A 22288-nucleotide genomic window follows, 5' to 3' on the forward strand; every position below is an offset into this window, starting at 1 on the left:
AAACTATTTCACTGTACAATTTTTACTGACATGTTTGGATTGTATGCCTTGTTTTATACCTCAATAAAAAAAAAATTGTGAAAAAGTGAACGATTTTTTTTAGTTGATCGCATTTGGCGGTGAAATGGTGGCATGAAATATACCAAAATGGGCATAGATCAATACTTTTGGTTGTCTAAAAAAAATATATATACATGTCAAGGGATATTCAGGGATTCCTGACAGATATCAGGGTTCCAATGTAGCTATCGCTAATTTTGAAAAAAAGTAGTTTGGAAATAGCAAAGTGCTACTTGTATTTATTGCCCTATAACTTGCAAAAAAAGCAAAGAACATGTAAACATTGGGTATTTCTAAATTCAGGACAAAATTTTGAAACTATTTAGCATGGGTGTTTTTTGGTGGTTGTAGATGTGTAACAGATTTTGGGGGTCAAAGTTAGAAAAAGTGTGTTTTTTTTCCATTTTTTCCTCATATTTTATAAAAAACATTTATAGTAAATTATAAGATATGATGAAAATATTGGTATCTTTAGAAAGTCCATTTAATGGCGAGAAAAACAGTTTATAATATGTGTGGGTACAGTAAAGGAGTAAGAGGAAAATTACAGCTAAACACAAACACTGCAGAAATGTAAAAATAGCCCTTGTCCTTAAAGGGACACTGAACCCAATTTTTTTCTTTTGTGATTCAGATAGAAGCATGAAATTTTAAGCAACTTTCTAATTTACTCCTATTTTCTTCATTCTCTTGGTATCTTTATTTGTAATGCAAGAATGTAAGTTTAGATGCCGGCCCATTTTTGGTGAACATCCTGGGTTGTTCTTGCTGATTGGTGGATAAATTCATCCACCAATAAAAAAGTGCTGTGCAGAGTGCTGAACCCAAAAAAAGCTTAGATGCCTTATTTTTCAAATAAAGATAGCAAGAGAACGAAGAAAAATGAATAATAGGAGTAAATTAGAAAGTTGCTTAAAATTGCACGCTCTATTTGAATCACAAAATAACAAATTTGGGTTCAGTGTCCCTTTAAGGGTAAGAAAATTTAAAAATGGTCTGGTCATTAGGGGGTTAAAATATTCTATCTGAATCACAAAAAAATGGGTTTTTGCTCTCAAAGCAAACAAACGTTGCAATATACTTTATTTATTTTGCCCCATTTTCATGTTTAACTCTTAAGATTTCAGGTTTTCCAATTATGGGAATCCAAATGACAGACTCCAGACTTCTGGGGCACGATCCGATATAGATCGCAGTTTGCGGCGCAAGCGAGGGAACCGGCGTCGCCCGCAGTTTCAGCTCGCAACTCGAGCTATCCCATATAAGTCGCCGTCAGATGCTAACGTGCCGTAAGTCTGACAAACCAGCGATGTCCAGAAATCTGCGCAAGTACAAATTTCTGGCGTCGCCAGTGACTTGCGGCACGTTAGAAACTGCCGGCGCCTATAAAACCTGACTAAAGTCTAAAACACCCGCACTGTCTAACACGCCTCCCTAACATAGCCCGACAAGTCTAACACGCCTCCCTAACATAGCCCGACACGTCTAACCCTCTATCCGCTATCCCCCCTCACTACCCTAACAATAAAAAAGCTATTAACCCCTAAACCGCCGCTCCCGTACCCCGCCGCAACCTAATAAAGTTATTAACCCCTAAACCGCCGCTCCCGTACCCCGTCGCAACCTAATAAAGTTATTAACCCCTAAACCGCCGCTCCCGTACCCCGCCGCAACCTAATAAAGTTATTAACCCCTAAACCGCCGCTCCCGTACCCCGCCGCCAGCTATATTATATCTATAACCCCCTAAAGTGAGCCCCTAACACCGCCGCCATCTATATTAAAATTATTAACCCCAATGTAAACCCCTTACACCGCCGCCATCTCTATTAAAATGATTAACCCCTAATTTAATCTACCTACCCCGCCGCCAGCTATATTATCTATATTAACCCTAAGTATATTATAGTTAATATAGGTATTACATTATATATATTAACTATATTAACCCTAATTATATTAGGGTTAATATAGTTAATATAGTTACTATAGTATTTATATTAACTATATTAACTCTATCTAACCCTAACTAAATTTATATTAAATTAATCTAATTCATTTATAAACTAAAATATTCCTATTTAAATCTAAATACTTACCTATAAAATAAACCCTAAGATAGCTACAATATAATTAATAATTACATTGTAGCTATGTTAGGGTTAATATTTATTTTACAGGTAAATTGTTAATTATTTTAACTAGGTATAATAGCTATTAAATAGTTATTAACTATTTAATATCTACCTAGTTAAAATAATTACCCAATTACCTGTAAAATAAATCCTAACCTAAGTTACAAATACACCTACACTATCAATAAATTTAATAAACTACAAACATCTATCTAAAAATACAATTAAATTAACTAAACTAAATTACAAAAAAAACCAAACACTAAATTACAAAAAATAAAAAAAAGATTACAAGATTTTTAAGCTAATTACACCTATTCTAAGCCCCCTAAGAAAATAATAAACCCCCAAAATAAAAAAATTTCCCTGCCCTATTCTAAATTAAACAAATTTCAAAGCTCTTTACCTTACCAGCCCTTAAAAGGGCCTTTTGTGGGGCATGCCCCAAAGAATTCAGCTCTTTTGCATACAAATACAATACCCCCCCCCCAATTACAACCCACCACCCACATACCCCTATTCTAAAACCACCCAAACCCCCCTTAAAAAAGCCTAACACTACCCCCCTGAAGATCTCCCTACCTTGTCTTCACCACACCGGGCCGAACTCCTGATCCGATCCGGGCGATGTCTTCCTCCAAGCGGCAAAGAAGAATTCTTCCTCCGGCGATGTCTTCCTCCAAGCGGCAAAGAAGAATTCTTCCTCCGGCGACGTCTTCCTCCAAGCGGCAGCAAAGTCTTCATTCTTCCGGCGGCATCTTCAATCTTCTTTCTTCGCTCCGCCGCCGCGGAGCATCCAACCCGGCCGACTGCTGAACTACGAATGAGGTACCTTTAAATGACGTCATCCAAGATGGCGTCTGCCGAATTCCGATTGGCTGATAGGATTCTATCAGCCAATCGGAATTAAGTTAGAAAAATCTGATTGGCTGATTGAATCAGCCAATCAGATTCAAGTTCAATCCGATTGGCTGATCCAATCAGCCAATCAGATTGAGCTCGCATTCTATTGGCTGTTCCGATCAGCCAATAGAATGCGAGCTCAATCTGATTGGCTGTTCGGATCAGCCAATCGGATTGAACTTGAATCTGATTGGCTGATTCAATCAGCCAATCAGATTTTTCTAACTTAATTCCGATTGGCTGATAGAATCCTATCAGCCAATCGGTACCTCATTCGTAGTTCAGCAGTCGGCCGGGATGGATGCTCCGCGGCGGCGGAGCGAAGAAAGAAGATTGAAGATGCCGCCGGAAGAATGAAGACTTTGCTGCCGCTTGGAGGAAGACGTCGCCGGAGGAAGAATTCTTCTTTGCCGCTTGGAGGAAGACATCGCCCGGATCGGATCAGGAGTTCGGCCCGGTGTGGTGAAGACAAGGTAGGGAGATCTTCAGGGGGGTAGTGTTAGGCTTTTTTAAGGGGGGTTTGGGTGGGTTTAGAATAGGTGTATGTGGGTGGTGGGTTGTAATGGGGGGGGGGTATTGTATTTGTATGCAAAAGAGCTGAATTCTTTGGGGCATGCCCCACAAAAGGCCCTTTTAAGGGCTGGTAAGGTAAAGAGCTTTGAAATTTGTTTAATTTAGAATAGGGCAGGGAAATTTTTTTATTTTGGGGGTTTATTATTTTCTTAGGGGGCTTAGAATAGGTGTAATTAGCTTAAAAATCTTGTAATCTTTTTTTTATTTTTTGTAACTTAGTTTTTTTTTTTTTTTTGTAATTTAGTTTAGTTAATTTAATTGTATTTTTAGATAGATGTTTGTAGTTTATTAAATTTATTGATAGTGTAGGTGTATTTGTAACTTAGGTTAGGATTTATTTTACAGGTAATTGGGTAATTATTTTAACTAGGTAGATATTAAATAGTTAATAACTATTTAATAGCTATTATACCTAGTTAAAATAATTAACAATTTACCTGTAAAATAAATATTAACCCTAACATAGCTACAATGTAATTATTAATTATATTGTAGCTATCTTAGGGTTTATTTTATAGGTAAGTATTTAGATTTAAATAGGAATATTTTAGTTTATAAATGAATTAGATTAATTTAATATAAATTTAGTTAGGGTTAGATAGAGTTAATATAGTTAATATAAATACTATAGTAACTATATTAACTATATTAACCCTAATATAATTAGGGTTAATATAGTTAATATATATAATGTAATACCTATATTAACTATAATATACTTAGGGTTAATATAGATAATATAGCTGGCGGCGGGGTAGGTAGATTAAATAAGGGATTAATCATTTTAATAGAGATGGCGGCGGTGTAAGTGGCTTACATTAGGGGTTAATAATATTAATATAGCTGGCGGCGGTATAGGGGGATTAGATTAGGGGTTAATAATTTTTATATAGGTGGCGGCGGTGTAAGGGGTCAGATTAGGGGATAGATAAGGTAGATGGCGGCGGTTTGAGGGGCTCACAGTAGGGGGTTAGTTTATGTAGATGGCGGCGGGGTCCGGGAGCGGCGGTTTAGGGGTTAATAACTTTATTAGGGATTTCGGGGGGGGGGGTCGCGGTTGACAGGTAGATAGGCATTGCGCATGCGTTAGGTGTTAGGTTTATTTTAGCAGATCGCGGTTGACAGGGAGATAGACATTGCGCATGCGTTAGGTGTTAGGTTTATTTTAGAAGATCGCGGTTGACAGGGATATAGACATTGCGCATGCGTTAGGTGTTAGGTTTATTTTAGCAGCCAGTTTAGGGAGTTACGGGGCTCCAATAGTCTGCGTAAGGCTTCTTACGGCTGCTTTTTGTGGCGAGGTGAAAATGGAGTAAGTTTTCTCCATTTTCGCCACGTAAGTCCTTACGCTGCATATTGGATACCAAACTGCGCGGGTTTGGTATACCTGCCTATAGCCCAAAAAACTACGGGCGACGGCAGAAATATATGCGCGTAACTTCTAGGTTACGCCGTATATGTGATACCAAACCCGCGCAAATATTGGCGTCGCCGGCTTTTGCGGGCGACGATTTTTATCGGATGGACCCCCTTAAGCCTAACCTTGATAAATATATGTCCCTAACTAGCCTTAGCAGGGGAGATCTGATGAGGAACTGTAAAACAATGAACGCTTTGCTAACAAAATGACCGTTACTTGCCTTGTCTACTCCAGGAGCAAATCTGGATTGGCTCCTACAAATATTGCAGGGTGAAAGGGGAGTTTGGTGGTTAAAAACATTTGTAGCAAATACAGTTAATTTATTCTGATAATGTTCACACTTGACAACAGAAAAGCCTCTTATTACAAGACAATATAGGTCTCTTTTAAATTGAAATAGCTTTCTTTTAAAATAAAACTAGCATAAAATGTATGTTGCATATTTAGGTATATAAGCAAACAGCCTAATAAATATGACTAACTCAGCTCTGTTAGAGGGGAGGGGCAGAAGTCTCACAAGAAAAAATTGCGTTATTTAAAATAATAATATTTTAAGGGACATGAAAACCAAAATATTTCTTTCATGATTCAGATAGAGCATGCCGTTTTAGACAATTTTCTAATTTACTTCTATTACCAAATTTGCTTTTTTTTCTCTTGGTATCTTTTGTTGAAAAGCAGGGATGCAAACTCAGGAGCGTGCACGTATCTGAAGCAGAGTATGGCAGCAGTTTTGCAAGAATGTTATCCGTTTGCAAGAGCAGTAGATGGCAGCAATATTTCCTGCCATGTAGTGCTCTAGACCCCTACCTAGGTATCTCTTCAACAAACAATACTGTGGGATTAAAGCAAATTTGATAATAGAAGTAAAATGGATTTTTTTTTTAAATTCAATGCTCTTTCTGAATCACAAAATATTTTGGGGGGGTTTCGTATCCCTTTAAATATGATCTCCATTCAGACTTTTTTCTCTTTGTTTATTTGCAATATCACATTTCAGATTACAATTTTGAATTTGTTACATTTTATTCTGGGTAAATTTCCTTTCAGTATTTCCCTTGTGATAGTAAAAAAGGCTAAATCCAGCCCTCTGTGTGTGCCAAGGCCAGTACAGCTTGCTTTTATTGACACTAATACTCGTTCTGAATACCTTGCAGTGACAAATAATGGCCTCACTATAACATTTTTCTTCTGTTATCTCAGTGACCGTGTTGGCTATTTTTCACGAGCTTCATGTGGATACAGATCTATATACACTGCTATTTGGAGAGAGTGTCCTAAATGATGCAGTAGCGATTGTTCTCACATAGTAAGTATATGTTATTGAAATGTTATAATTTAACAGAATATGCTTCATGTTATAAAGGATGAATAATACATGAAATATTTCATTTTAAAACGATAGAGTAAAAAAACACTTGTGTTCATGCATGTAAATTAGGGGCAATGCTGGGGGCTGTAGCCCCAAGTGTGGTGTTCTCGTCAACAATTAAAAAAGCACAAAGATCAACGTACTTATGCTTGGTTGACAGATATTTGATTGTGTACATAAGTATAAGGGGAAATGAAGTACAGTCTTGTGGTTGTGTTTGAGTAAATAGCCTGCGAACATACTTGTACATTAATGAATGTTTGTGCATTAGAGAGCATTAGTGCTATGTTGATTTTCTTCTTGTCTTAAGCCCAAGATCTGTTAGGATCCTAGTAACACCCCTATTGCACCGGATTTCCACTTGCTCTGGGGTGCTTGGCAAACCATCAAGACTGGTTGGCCCTTCTATCCTTTAACATCTTAGCATCTGTGTGTTTAACTATTGCTTTTGTAGGGTGTTTATAAAGTGTGTGGATTCACTGCCGTCTTAAAACTATCCAAGCTAAATGCAAGATGTACATGAAAGAATTCAAAGTCCTTAGCACCACTATGAAATGAAAACAACAAATATATACAACATCTATGAAGAAGATCAGTTCAAAAGTTTTGTGTTCTTTTCTCTGTGACTTTTGTAGTTACTGAACTTATATATTCAAGCTATTTTATCATCTTTGTTTGTTGGTAAAATATAAGCAGTGATCAATTAATGCAAAAATTGCATATAGAACCAGAAACTGAATTCAAACATATGATGAAGCAGTATGGGAGCTTAGAAATGTTTCAGTGCCTCTGGCGATACAGCTTCTCCAAATACAACAGCATAATGTCATTAAATTGCCAGCATGGATAATATAGCTTCTAGCGATCCTTTATCTTTCTTCAGTGGTACACAATATCTTCACATACATCCTACTGTATACCAGCATCAGTTATGTGTGTCATATACACAGCAGCATGATTAGGATTTATGTTTATGTAGGTCTAGTCAGCTGCATGCACTTTGCCCCCATATACCCACAATGCCCACTGCAGAGACTAAATATTAAAGGGACATGAACCCCCAAAAAAATTTCATGATTCAGATAGAGCATACCATTTTAAACAACTTTCAAATGAACTTCTATTATCAAATTTGCTTTGTTCTATTTGTATCTTTTGTTGAAAGAGCAACAATGCACTACTGGGAGCTAACTGAACACTTCAGGTGAGCCAATGAGAAGAGGCATATATGTGCAGCCACCAATCAGCAGCTAGCTCCCAGTAGGGCTTTGCTGCTCTTGAGCTTACCTAGGTATTCTTTTCAACAAAGGATAGCAAGCTCTATCTGAATCATGAAATAAATATTTTTGCCTAGATTACGAGTAACTCGCAAACTGTAGTGCAAGCTCTGTTTTTTTTCCGGCTCCCTAGAGCGTCTTCAGCCTCTGTAGCCTCACCAGTCCTTATGCTATTAAATACTATTTAATAACATAAGGACTGGTGAGACTAGAGAGGGTTAAGACGCTCTAGAGAGCCGGGAAAAAAAAACATATCGCGCTTGCTCTACAGTTTGCGCGCCACTCGTAGTCTAGGCTTTTGGGTTTTATATCCCTTACTTAAAGGTGAAATTAGGAAGAGGTTTTGAAATATGAGTCAGTAACATGATAAATCAGAGGTAAAGAAATGGAAAAGAATAAGAAGCAAACACCGCAGGTGAGGAGGGTGCAGGGAGTACAGGATAAAAGGAATATGAAAATGAGAACAAGATTATAAGAAAAGCAGAAGAGATCATCTAGGCACAGAGGAGGAGGGTATCTGAGTAAATATGACCGGGTAAGTGGATGCGTTTAAGCTGAGGAGACCAAGATAAAAAGGAATTTAGTGCTGCAGGGAAAACTGGGCAAGTCAGGGAAGAGGTGACTTCCAGATAAGAAGGTGGAAATAAATGTGATGGGTGAGAAGTTAAAGGGACAGTATACTGTAAAAATGTTTTTCCCTTAATGTGTTTCCAATTACTTTTTTTTTACCAGCTGCAGAGTATAAAATGTATGAGATTTGCTTTTTAAAGGTTTATTTGTGTATATGGAGTAGCTGATTTGTGTTTTGAGGCCACAACCTAATAAAATGGGTTGCACTTGTAGGTATAATCAGATCTCATTACTTTATCACATTGTGTACATATACCTGCTTCTTTATCTTATATCTGTCCATAAACAAATCACCAGTACTTGGAGAGAACAATGGAACATTAACATTTTATTACCTTATCTCTTCTATAACCCACTGGGAGCGTAATTTCTTCTACTGGCTGTGTTTTACAGAGCTTGGCCTTGAGGCCAAAAACTTTCAGGATGGGTGGGGATACCACAGGCTAAATAAACTATTTCAAATGCCAATATAAGGGTAATGGAAATACTTGTAAACAATTTAATACACTCAGCAGGTAAAGTTGATCATTGGGAACAAATTAAAGGGGATAAATGTTTTGAGTAAATTGTCCCTTTAAGGGATTCATGTGAGTCTTCTATTGTTTATTGTTAACCTAAGAGCATTGTGTGGGTGGTCACTAAACATACTGGATTTCACCTGAAGGTGGGTCTGTTCAGCTGTCTGTCATACCCATATGTCATGCTTATTACGCTTCTCATGGATAATGTTGATGGGTTTTGGATTGAGAACCAAATTAAATAAGAGAAGTAAAAGCCCAGTAGGGAAAAATTATGAAACAGGAATGAGATCCAAGAGGCGGACTGTTACAGGGTCATGAAGCCAACCAAGTGTTGGTAAAGATGGGCACATGGTCATTTAATAAAAAATACTAAACAACCTATAAAAGTATAGTGAAAGTAAGCTTATTATACAGTAAAAAGTGATGCTCCATACAAGATATATTTATAGCTAAAAGTGAATAAGCTTTCATTTTGTGCTGTAATTGAGTAAATTGTATTTGATTTCCTGGTTGAGCTTCTTATTAACCCTTTATACTTTCTGTAGCTATGAGTAGAGGTCTCTTTCTTCTGTTATGTGTGATCAGTCCACGGGTCATCATTACTTCTGGGATATAACTCCTCCCCAACAGGAAATGCAAGAGGATTCACCCAGCAGAGCTGCATATAGCTCCTCCCCTCTACGTCAGTCCCAGTCATTCTCTTGCACCCAACGACTAGATAGGATGTGTGAGAGGACTATGGTGATTATACTTAGTTTTTATGACTTCAATCAAAAGTTTGTTATTTTACAATAGCACCGGAGCGTGTTATTACTTCTCTGGCAGAGTTTGAGGAAGAATCTGCCAGAGTTTTTTACTATGATTTTAACCGGAGTTGTTAAGATCATATTGCTGTTCTCGGCCATCTGAGGGAGGTAAAGGCTTCAGATCAGGGGACAGCGGGCAGATGAATCTGCATTGAGGTATGTAGCAGTTTTTATTTTCTGAATGGAATTGATGAGAAAATCCTGCCATACCGTTAAAATGACATGTATGTATACACTTCAGTATTCTGGGGATGGTATTTCACCGGAACTACTCTGTTAAAGGTCACTAATCCTTTTAATAACTATTTATCATGTTAAACGTTTTTGCTGGAATGTAGAATCGTTTACATTGCTGAGGTACTGTGTGAATAAATATTTGGGCATTATTTTCCACTTGGCAGCCTTTTTTGCTTTTATTTGTGACAGTTTCGTTTCTCTTCACTGCTGTGTGGGAGAGGGAGGGGCCGTTTTTGGCGCTCTTTGCTACGCATCAAAAATTCCAGTCAGTTACTTTTATATTTCCTGCATGATCCGGTTCATCTCTGACAGATCTCAGGGGTCTTCTAACTTCTTTGAAGGGAGGTAAATTCTCTCAGCAGAGCTGTGAGAATTCTTATAGTGACTGTGAATAAAAACGTTGCTTTGTATTTTTTATGTCAAATTTAATTATTGTTATTTTACTAATGGGAACAAACCTTTGCTAAAAGTTGTGTTGTTTTAAAGTTTGATGCTATAACTGTTTTTCAGTTCATTATTTCAACTGTCATTTAATCGTTTAGTACCTCTTTGAGGCACAGTACGTTTTTGCTAAAAAAGATTATAACCAAGTTGTAAGTTTTTTTGCTAGTGTGTTAAACATGTCTGACTCAGAGGAAGATATCTGTGTCATTTGTTCCAATGCCAAGGTGGAGCCCAATAGAAATTTATGTACTAACTGTATTGATGCTACTTTAAATAAAAGTCAATCTGTACAATGTGAACAAATTTCACCAAACAGCGAGGGGAGAGTTATGCCGACTAACTCGCCTCACGCGGCAGTACCTGCATCTCCCGCCCGGGAGGTGCGTGATATTATGGCGCCTAGTACATCTGGGCGGCCATTACAGATAACATTACAAGATATGGCTACTGTTATGACTGAAGTTTTGTCTAAATTACCAGAACTAAGAGGCAAGCGTGATCACTCTGGGGTGAGAACAGAGTGCGCTGACAATACTAGGGCCATGTCTGATACTGCGTCACAGCTCGCAGAGCATGAGGACGGAGAGCTTCATTCTGTGGGTGACGGTTCTGATCCAAACAGATTGGATTCAGATATTTCAAATTTTAAATTTAAATTGGAAAACCTCCGTGTATTACTAGGGGAGGTCTTAGCAGCTCTTAATGATTGTAACACCGTTGCAATACCAGAGAAACTGTGTAGGTTGGATAAATACTTTGCGGTACCGGCGAGTACTGACGTTTTTCCTATACCTAAGAGACTAACTGAAATTGTTACTAAGGAGTGGGATAGACCCGGTGTGCCGTTCTCACCCCCTCCAATATTTAGAAAGATGTTTCCAATAGACGCCACCACTCGGGACTTATGGCAAACGGTCCCTAAGGTGGAGGGAGCAGTTTCTACTTTAGCTAAGCGTACCACTATCCCGGTGGAGGATAGCTGTGCCTTTTCAGATCCAATGGATAAAAAATTAGAGGGTTACCTTAAGAAAATGTTTGTTCAACAAGGTTTTATATTGCAACCCCTTGCATGTATCGCGCCGATTACGGCTGCGGCAGCATTTTGGATTGAGTCTCTGGAAGAGAACCTTAGTTCATCTACGCTAGACGACATTACGGACAGGCTTAGAGTCCTTAAACTAGCTAATTCTTTCATTTCGGAGGCCGTAGTACATTTAACCAAACTTACGGCTAAGAACTCAGGATTCGCCATACAGGCACGTAGGGCGCTGTGGCTAAAATCCTGGTCAGCCGATGTTACTTCTAAGTCCAAATTACTTAATATACCTTTCAAGGGGCAGTCTTTATTTGGGCCCGGTTTGAAAGAAATTATCGCTGACATTACAGGAGGTAAGGGCCACGCCCTACCTCAAGACAAAGCCAAAGCTAAGGCTAGACAGTCTAATTTTCGTCCCTTTCGGAATTTCAAAACAGGAGCAGCATCAACCTCCACTGCACCAAAACAGGAGGGAGCTGTTGCTCGCTACAGGCAAGGCTGGAAGCCTAACCAGTCCTGGAACAAGAGCAAGCAGGCCAGGAAACCTGCTGCTGCCCCAAAGACAGCATGAATCGAGAGCCCCCGATCCGGGACCGGATCTAGTGGGGGGCAGACTTTCTCTCTTCGCCCAGGCCTGGGCAAGAGATGTTCAGGATCCCTGGGCACTAGAGATCATATCTCAGGGATACCTTCTAGACTTCAAATTATCTCCCCCAAGAGGGAGATTTCATCTGTCAAGGTTGTCAACAAACCAGATAAAGAAAGAGGCGTTTCTACGCTGTGTACAAGATCTGTTATTAATGGGAGTGATCCATCCGGTTCCGCGGTCGGAACAAGGACAAGGGTTCTACTCAAACCTGTTTGTGGTTCCCAAAAAAGAGGGAACTTTCAGGCCAATCTTAGATTTAAAGATTCTAAACAAATTCCTAAGAGTTCCATCCTTCAAAATGGAAACTATTCGGACAATCTTACCCATGATCCAAAAGGGTCAGTACATGACCACCGTGGATTTAAAAGATGCTTACCTTCACATACCGATCCACAAAGATCATCACCGGTATCTAAGGTTTGCCTTCTTAGACAGGCACTACCAGTTTGTAGCTCTTCCATTCGGATTGGCTACGGCTCCAAGAATCTTCACAAAGGTTCTGGGTGCCCTTCTGGCGGTACTAAGACCGCGAGGGATTTCGGTAGCTCCGTACCTAGACGACATTCTAATACAAGCTTCAAGCTTTCAGACTGCCAAGTCTCATACAGAGTTAGTTCTGGCATTTCTAAGGTCGCATGGATGGAAAGTGAACGAAAAGAAGAGTTCTCTTTTTCCTCTCACAAGAGTTCCATTCTTGGGGACTCTTATAGATTCTGTAGAAATGAAGATTTACCTGACAGAAGACAGGTTAACAAAGCTTCAAAATGCATGCCGTGTCCTTCATTCCATTCAACACCCGTCAGTAGCTCAATGCATGGAGGTGATCGGCTTAATGGTAGCGGCAATGGACATAGTACCTTTTGCACGCCTACACCTCAGACCGCTGCAATTGTGCATGCTAAGTCAGTGGAATGGGGATTACTCAGATTTGTCCCCTACTCTGAATCTGAATCAAGAGACCAGAAATTCTCTTCTATGGTGGCTTTATCGGCCACACCTGTCCAGGGGGATGCCATTCAGCAGGCCAGACTGGACAATTGTAACAACAGACGCCAGCCTACTAGGTTGGGGCGCTGTCTGGAATTCTCTGAAGGCTCAGGGACTATGGAATCAGGAGGAGAGTCTCCTTCCAATAAACATTCTGGAATTGAGAGCAGTTCTCAATGCCCTTCTGGCTTGGCCCCAATTAACAACTCGGGGGTTCATCAGGTTTCAGTCGGACAACATCACGACTGTAGCTTACATCAACCATCAGGGAGGGACAAGAAGCTCCCTAGCAATGATGGAAGTATCAAAGATAATTCGCTGGGCAGAGTCTCACTCTTGCCACCTGTCAGCAATCCACATCCCGGGAGTGGAGAACTGGGAGGCGGATTTCTTGAGTCGCCAGACTTTTCATCCGGGGGAGTGGGAACTTCATCCGGAGGTCTTTGCCCAAATACTTCGACGTTGGGGCAAACCAGAGATAGATCTCATGGCGTCTCGCCAGAACGCCAAACTTCCTCACTACGGGTCCAGATCCAGGGATCCGGGAGCGGTTCTGATAGATGCTTTGACAGCACCTTGGAACTTCGGGATGGCTTATGTGTTTCCACCCTTCCCGCTGCTTCCTCGATTGATTGCCAAAATCAAACAGGAGAGAGCATCAGTGATTCTAATAGCGCCTGCATGGCCACGCAGGACTTGGTATGCAGATCTAGTGGACATGTCATCCTGTCCGCCTTGGTCTCTACCTCTAAGACAGGACCTTCTGATACAGGGTCCATTCAAACATCAAAATCTAAATTCTCTGAAGCTGACTGCTTGGAAATTGAACGCTTGATTTTATCAAAACGTGGTTTTTCTGAGTCGGTTATTGATACCCTGATACAGGCTAGGAAGCCTGTTACCAGAAGGATTTACCATAAAATATGGCGTAAATACCTATACTGGTGCGAATCCAAAGGTTACTCCTGGAGTAAGGTTAGGATCGCTAGGATATTGTCTTTTCTACAAGAAGGTTTAGAAAAGGGTTTATCAGCTAGTTCATTAAAGGGACAGATTTCAGCTCTGTCCATCTTGTTACACAGGCGTCTGTCAGAAAATCCAGACGTCCAGGCTTTTTGTCAGGCTTTAGCTAGGATCAAGCCTGTGTTTAAAGCTGTTGCTCCGCCATGGAGTTTAAACTTAGTTCTTAACGTTTTACAAGGTGTTCCGTTTGAACCCCTTCATTCCATTGATATAAAATTGTTATCTTGGAAAGTTCTGTTTTTAATGGCTATTTCCTCGGCTCGAAGAGTCTCTGAGTTATCAGCCTTACATTGTGATTCTCCTTATCTGATTTTTCACTCAGACAAGGTAGTTCTGCGTACTAAACCTGGGTTCTTACCTAAGGTAGTCACTAACAGGAATATCAATCAAGAGATTGTTGTTCCATCCTTGTGTCCAAATCCTTCTTCAAAGAAGGAACGTCTTCTACACAATCTGGATGTAGTTCGTGCCCTCAAGTTCTACTTGCAGGCAACTAAAGATTTTCGCCAAACTTCTTCCCTGTTTGTCGTTTATTCTGGACAGAGGAGAGGTCAAAAAGCTTCTGCTACCTCTCTCTCTTTTTGGCTTCGTAGCATAATACGTTTAGCCTATGAGACTGCTGGACAGCAGCCTCCTGAAAGAATTACAGCCCACTCCACTAGAGCTGTGGCTTCCACTTGGGCCTTTAAGAATGAGGCCTCTGTTGAACAGATTTGCAAGGCTGCAACTTGGTCTTCGCTTCATACTTTTTCCAAATTTTACAAATTTGACACTTTTGCTTCTTCGGAGGCTATTTTTGGGAGAAAGGTTCTTCAGGCAGTGGTTCCTTCTGTATAATGAGCCTGCCTATCCCTCCCGTCATCCGTGTACTTTTGCTTTGGTATTGGTATCCCAGAAGTAATGATGACCCGTGGACTGATCACACATAACAGAAGAAAACATAATTTATGCTTACCTGATAAATTCCTTTCTTCTGTTGTGTGATCAGTCCACGGCCCGCCCTGTTTTAAGGCAGGTAAATATTTTTTTAAATTATACTCCAGTCACCACTTCACCCTTGGTTACTCCTTTCTCGTTGATTCTTGGTCGAATGACTGGGACTGACGTAGAGGGGAGGAGCTATATGCAGCTCTGCTGGGTGAATCCTCTTGCATTTCCTGTTGGGGAGGAGTTATATCCCAGAAGTAATGATGACCCGTGGACTGATCACACAACAGAAGAAAGGAATTTATCAGGTAAGCATAAATTATGTTTTTTGTGCTTCAGTTAGTAGGACATTCATTTAGCCTCTTTTTCCTGCTAACATTACTCTTTTATGTGTAGTATTTGTTTTAGGTAATAAAAGGACTTTAATGTAATTATTAAAATAGACCTTTGATCATTATTTTTCTCTGTATAGTTTTTTTTTCCATTGTTGCCTTGTAATGTGCAAAATGCAGTCTTAGGGCAGCTCGGGTAAAGCTCATTATTGTATTTCATTTGGCCATACCTTGTTACTAAGCTAATTGGGTTAAGTGCAAGCTGTGTCTGTCAGTTTTATAAAACAAAACAGATTAACATAGATTTTCCAACCCATTTTTTGCCTCAAAGAATTGCATTGAAGTTGTTTTGGGGCCTGGATATGTACAGCTGTATCTGGCTTCATTAACCCTCTACTTGTAAAAGAGAGCAGCAACCCATTCCACTGAAATATATTGCTGCTTTATTTGACAGGCAAAGGCTTAAAGACGAATGACTGTATTACCGGGCAGTATCTGTAACTAACAGGCGGTCACCGCTACATTAATTCAATAAACAACTTACACTAGGGCGAGAATTTTAAAACAAACTAATACAGTGGAGCACTTAAAGGGACATTCCGGTCAAAATTGAAATCCAATTAATTTCTCCTTTGAATAGAAACATATTGGCACAGATGCTTCTAGTAAAAGTTATTACTTTTTTAGTGTTAACCATTTTTGGGAATGTGAAGCATAGACAGATATTCTCAGTGTACCAGCATTTTAAATAATACAGTTGCTTAGAGCTCCAGTGGGGCTTGTATCATTTCAGCAATTCACAAATTGAGTCATTATCAGATGGTACAAGCACCTTAGTCTCTCTTAGCAAGTGCTGCGTTTAAAATGCTGGTGCACAGTGCATATTTAAAGGGACATTAAACACTAAATACATGCTAGATAGAATGATGCATTCAAAGAAAAGATTAGTCCATGACTAACATGTAGATGTATTTTTTAAAGTTTCATTAGTTGTTTAAAAAGTGACAAAATAAGAGTAAAGTTTTAGTGTCTATAAAACACTGGGAGCTGCCATGTTGTAACTTGTGTTACCTTCTCTGCTGTGGCCAATTAGGGTTCGTTATAAATAGGTCACTAGAGTATGCAGCCAATGGTTGTGCTGGATTTAACAGTGTTCTGCACTTCAATTTCTAACAGGAACTGAACAGCTCACAATTTCAGAATGGAATTACAGGCAAAGAGGACAAAATAAATAATGAAAGTATATTGCAGAGTTGTTTTATTATATACAATTTATCATTTTATATTACCATCTCAAAGTGTTTAATGTCCCTTTAAATACACTTTTGAAACAGCTATAGCTTTTATCAGAATCATCTTCGCTAATAAATGTATATCACAAAAATGCTTCTATGCAAAACCAAAATGCATCCACGTGGATTCCAATTTTGGCTGGAATGTCTCTAAATAAATATAGTGTAAGTGTTATAGTTCAGTGCAAATGCTGTGGGGGAAAATGTGATTATTAAATACAAAGATAACCAAAGGCATGATTGTAGCTAGAGCATTTACAATCATGCATCAAGATAGCAGCAACAGATTTACACAGAAAGTAGTTTTCTCTCTGAAGATATACTTTGTATGGCCAAGAACATTTTATTCAAATTTAACAAAATGTCATTCTTGCAAATCATCAGTTTATCCTGAAGGTATTTGTCTGAGAAGAGAAAGCAATAAGAAATGATTATTTCTCATATCCTGATATCCATATAAATAAGCAAGGCTGGAAAATTCCACTAGTCAAAATGTGAGTATCAGTGTTACACTAACGGTGAACATAAAATCTATTTCATGTACGGTCTGCTCATATTAGTGAACATATTAAAATACTGGGGTTTAGTTAAAGCTTTTTTTACCTTTCATAGCGCATGCACAAAATCCATGCCTCTTCCATTAAAGGCTATTAAGTACAATTTTTACAAGGGATGTTTTTTTGTTCCAGAACAAAAGAAAACTGTCACAACCCCAGTGCTAAACCATCTCCTATATTATCCTGCTAACTACCACAGCCCCAATAGAAAAGAAAATACAAAGCTAAAAAACCTATTCACCGCAAACCTAACACACAAAAAAAACCTCCGCTATCAATCACATAAATGACGGACCCATCAGTAATGAATATAACAGCCATGTATCAGTTGTAAAATACTGGAGAAGAGCCAGCAAACGACAATGGACCATGTATAGTTCAGGCCGCACTCTTTCTAGATTTTTAGTTTTGTTTTGTTTTATAATATCATTTTTTCTCTTAAATTAATGTTTTTAATAGCTTTTTTACAGTAACTTTATACGGGGGGTCCTAAAGGGACATTAAACACTTGAGATGGTAATATAAAATGATAAATTGTATATATAAAAATAATTGTATGATATATTTTCTTTATTTATTTTGCCCCCTTTTCCGGTCATTCCATTCTGAAATTGTGAGCTTTCAGTTCCTGTTAGAAATGGAAGTGCAGAACACAGTTATATTCCATACAGCCATTGGCTGCACAATCTAGTGACCTATTTATAACTGTCCCTAATTGGCCACAGCAGAGAAGGTAAGCTAAATTACAACATGGCATCTCCCATTGTTTTATAGACACTTAAAGGGACAGTCTAGTAAAAATTAAACTTTCTCCAACATAGGTGTGTCCGGTCCACGGCGTCATCCTTACTTGTGGGATATTCTCTTCCCCAACAGGAAATGGCAAAGAGCCCAGCAAAGCTGGTCACATGATCCCTCCTAGGCTCCGCCTTCCCCAGTCATTCTCTTTGCCGTTGCACAGGCAACATCTCCATGGAGATGGCTCAGAGTTTTTTGGTGTTTAAATGTAGTTTTTATTCTTCTATCAAGAGTTTGTTATTTTAAAATAGTGCTGGTATGTACTATTTACTCTGAAACAGAAAAGAGATGAAGATTTCTGTTTGTAAGAGGGAAATGATTTTAGCGACCGTTACTAAAATCGATGGCTGTTTCCACACAGGACTGTTGAGAGGAATTAACTTCAGTTGGGGGAAACAGTGAGCAGACTTTGGCTGCTTGAGGTATGACACATTTCTAACAAGACTTGGTAATGCTGGAAGCTGTCATTTTCCCTATGGGATCCGGTAAGCCATTTTCTTAATTTTCAATATAAGAATAAAAGGGCTTCACAAGGGCTTTAAAGACTGGTAGACATTTTTCTGGGCCAAAACGATTACTTTATAAGCATATTTAATGGTTTATAACTTTGGAGAGTTATTTTAATCTTGGGACCTTTTTCACTGGGGGCCTTTTCTAGTCATAGGCAGAGCCTCATTTTCGCGCCACTAATGCGCAGTTATTTTTGAGAAGCAAGGCATGCAGATGCATGTGTGAGGAGCTCGGATCCACTGAAAAAGCTTATTGAAGGCGTCATTTGGTATCGTATTCCCCTCTGGGCTTGGTTGGGTCTCAGCAAAGCAGATACCAGGGACTGTATAGGGGTTAAATGTAAAAACGGCTCCGGTTCCGTTATTTTAAGAGTTAAAGCTTTCAAATTTGGTGTGCAATACTTTTAAGGCTTTATGACACTGTGGTGAAATTTTGGTGAATTTTGAACATTTCCTTCATACTTTTGCGTATATTCAGTAAAAAAGTGTGTTCAGTTTAAAATTTAAAGAGACAGTAACGGTTTTATTTTAAAACGTTTTTTTGTGCTTTGTTATCAAGTTTATGCCTATTAACATGTCTGAACTATCAGATAGACGATGTTCTGTATGTTCGGAAGCCAAGGTTCCTCTCCATTTAAATATATATGATGAATGTGACAAACAAAGTAGGGACAATGATGCCACTGATAATAATGTTGCCCAAAATGATTCCTTAAGTGAGGGGAGTAAGCATGGTACTGCATCATCTCCTTCTATGTCTATACCAGTCTTGCCCACTCAGGAGGTCCCTAGTGAATCTAGTGCGCCAATCCTCCTTACTATGCAACAATTAACGGCTGTAATGGATAATTCTATTAAAAACATTTTAGCCAAAATGCCCACTTATCAGCGAAAGCGCGACTGCTCTGTTTTAGATACTGAAGAGCATGAGGACGCTGATGATAATGGTTCTGACATGCCCTTACACCAGTCTGAAGGGGCTAGGGAGGTTTTGTCTGAGGGAGAAATTTCAGATTCAGGAAAAATTTCTCAACAAGCTGAACCTGACGTTATTACATTTAAATTTAAATTGGAACATCTCCGCGCTCTGCTTAAGGAGGTGTTATCTACTCTGGATGATTGTGACAATTTGGTCATTCCAGAGAAATTATGTAAGATGGACAGGTTCCTAGAGGTCCCGGTGCCTCCCGAAGCTTTTCCTATACCCAAGCGGGTGGCGGACATTGTAAATAAAGAATGGGAAAGGCCCGGCATACCTTTTGTCCCTCCCCCTATATTTAAGAAATTATTTCCTATGGTCGACCCCAGGAAGGACTTATGGCAGACAGTCCCCAAGGTCGAGGGGGCGGTTTCTACTCTAAACAAACGCACCACTATCCCTATAGAAGATAGTTGTGCTTTCAAAGATCCTATGGATAAAAAATTAGAGGGTTTGCTTAAAAAGATGTTTGTTCAGCAAGGTTACCTTCTACAACCAATTTCATGCATTGTTCCTGTCACTACAGCAGCGTGTTTCTGGTTCGAGGAACTAGAAAAGTCGCTCAATCAAGCATCCTCTTATGAGGAGGTTATGGACAGAGTTCAAGCACTTAAGTTGGCTAACTCTTTTACCTTAGATGCCACTTTGCAATTAGCTAGATTAGCGGCGAAAAATTCAGGTTTTGCTATTGTGGCGCGCAGAGCGCTTTGGCTGAAGTCTTAGTCAGCGGATGTGTCCTCCAAGAACAGATTGCTTAACATCCCTTTCAAGGGGAAAACGCTGTTTGGCCCTGACTTGAAAGAGATTATTTCAGACATCACTGGGGGAAAGGGCCACGCCCTTCCTCAGGATAGGTCTTTTAAGGCTAAAAATAAAACAAATTTTCGTCCCTTTCGCAGAAACGGACCAGCCTCAAATTCTACATCCTCTAAGCAAGAGGGTAATTCTTCTCAAACCAAGCCAGCCTGGAGACCGATGCAAGGCTGGAACAAAGGTAAGCAGGCCAAGAAGCCCGCTACCGCTACCAAGACAGCATGAGATGCTGGCCCCCGATCCGGGACCGGATCTGGTGGGGGGCAGACTCTCTCTCTTCGCTCAGGCTTGGGCAAGAGATGTTCAGGATCCTTGGGCGCTAGAAATAGTTTCTCAAGGTTATCTCCTGGAATTCAAGGAACTACCCCCAAGGGGAAGGTTCCACAGGTCTCAATTGTCTTCAGACCAAATAAAAAGACAGGCATTCTTACATTGTGTAGAAGACCTGTTAAAAATGGGAGTGATTCATCCTGTTCCATTAGGAGAACAAGGGATGGGGTTTTACTCCAACCTGTTCATAGTTCCCAAAAAAGAGGGAACATTCAGGCCAATTTTGGATCTCAAGATTTTCTCAAGGTCCCATCGTTCAAGATGGAAACCATTCGGACAATTCTTCCTACCATCCAGGAAGGTCAATTCATGACCACGGTGGATTTAAAGGATGCGTATCTACATATTCCTATCCACAAGGAACATCATCGGTTCCTAAGATTCGCCTTTCTGGACAAGCATTACCAGTTTGTGGCACTTCCATTCGGACTAGCCACTGCTCCAAGAATTTTCACAAAGGTACTAGGGTCCCTTCTAGCGGTGCTAAGGCCAAGGGGCATTGCAGTAGTACCCTACTTGGACGACATACTGATTCAAGCGTCGTCTCTACCACAAGCAAAGGCTCATACGGACATTGTCCTAGCCTTTCTCAGATCTCACGGGTGGAAAGTGAACGTAGAAAAAAGTTCTCTATTCCCGTCAACAAGAGTTCCCTTCTTGGGAACAATAATAGACTCCTTGGAAATGAAGATTTTTCTGACAGAAGCCAGAAAATCAAAACTTCTAAGCTCTTGTCAAGTACTTCATTCTGTTCTTCTTCCTTCCATAGCGCAGTGCATGGAAGTAATAGGTTTGATGGTTGCGGCAATGGACATAGTTCCTTTTGCGCGAATTCATCTAAGACCATTACAACTGTGCATGCTCAGACAGTGGAATGGGGATTATACAGATTTGTCCCCGACGATCCAAGTAGATCAGAGGACCAGAGATTCACTCCGTTGGTGGCTGACCCTGGACAACCTGTCCCAAGGGATGAGCTTCAGAAGACCAGAGTGGGTCATTGTAACGACCGACGCCAGCCTGGTGGGCTGGGGCGCGATCTGGAAACACCTGAAGGCTCAGGGTCTATGGTCTCGGGAAGAATCTCTTCTCCCGATAAACATTCTGGAACTGAGAGCGATATTCAATGCTCTCAAGGCTTGGCCTCAACTAGCAAAGGCCAAATTCATAAGGTTTCAATCAGACAACATGACGACTGTTGCATATATCAACCATCAGGGGGGAACAAGGAGTTCCCTGGCGATGGAAGAAGTGACCAAAGTAATTCAATGGGCGGAGCTTCACTCCTGCCACTTGTCTGCAATCCACATCCCAGGAGTGGAAAATTGGGAAGCGGATTTTCTGAGTCGTCAGACATTTCATCCGGGGGAGTGGGAACTCCATCCGGAAATCTTTGCCCAAATAACTCAATTATGGGGCATTCCAGACATGGATCTGATGGCGTCTCGTCAGAACCTCAAGGTTCCTTGCTACGGGTCCAGATCCAGGGATCCCAAGGCGACTCTAGTAGATGCACTAGTAGCGCCCTGGACCTTCAACCTAGCTTATGTGTTCCCACCGTTTCCTCTCATTCCCAGGCTGGTAGCCAGGATCAATCAAGAGAGGGCTTCGGTGATCTTGATAGCTCCTGCGTGGCCACGCAGAACTTGGTATGCAGACCTGGTGAATATGTCATCGGC

At 40.1% G+C, this 22288-nt stretch overlaps 1 protein-coding gene across 1 annotated transcript in view; it reads left to right on the top strand.

Moving 5' to 3' along the window:
* Positions 1-22288, top strand: part of SLC9A9 (solute carrier family 9 member A9) — a 1902281-nt gene that overhangs the window by 357412 nt on the left and 1522581 nt on the right. Inside the window, exon 6 of the mRNA XM_053710011.1 lies at positions 6294-6399. Within this exon, the coding sequence (XP_053565986.1) occupies positions 6294-6399 (106 nt within the window). The remainder of the gene's footprint in view (positions 1-6293; positions 6400-22288) is intronic.

This window comes from Bombina bombina, chromosome 4 (assembly GCF_027579735.1).
Source record: "Bombina bombina isolate aBomBom1 chromosome 4, aBomBom1.pri, whole genome shotgun sequence".
NCBI classification, from domain to species: domain Eukaryota; kingdom Metazoa; phylum Chordata; class Amphibia; order Anura; family Bombinatoridae; genus Bombina; species Bombina bombina.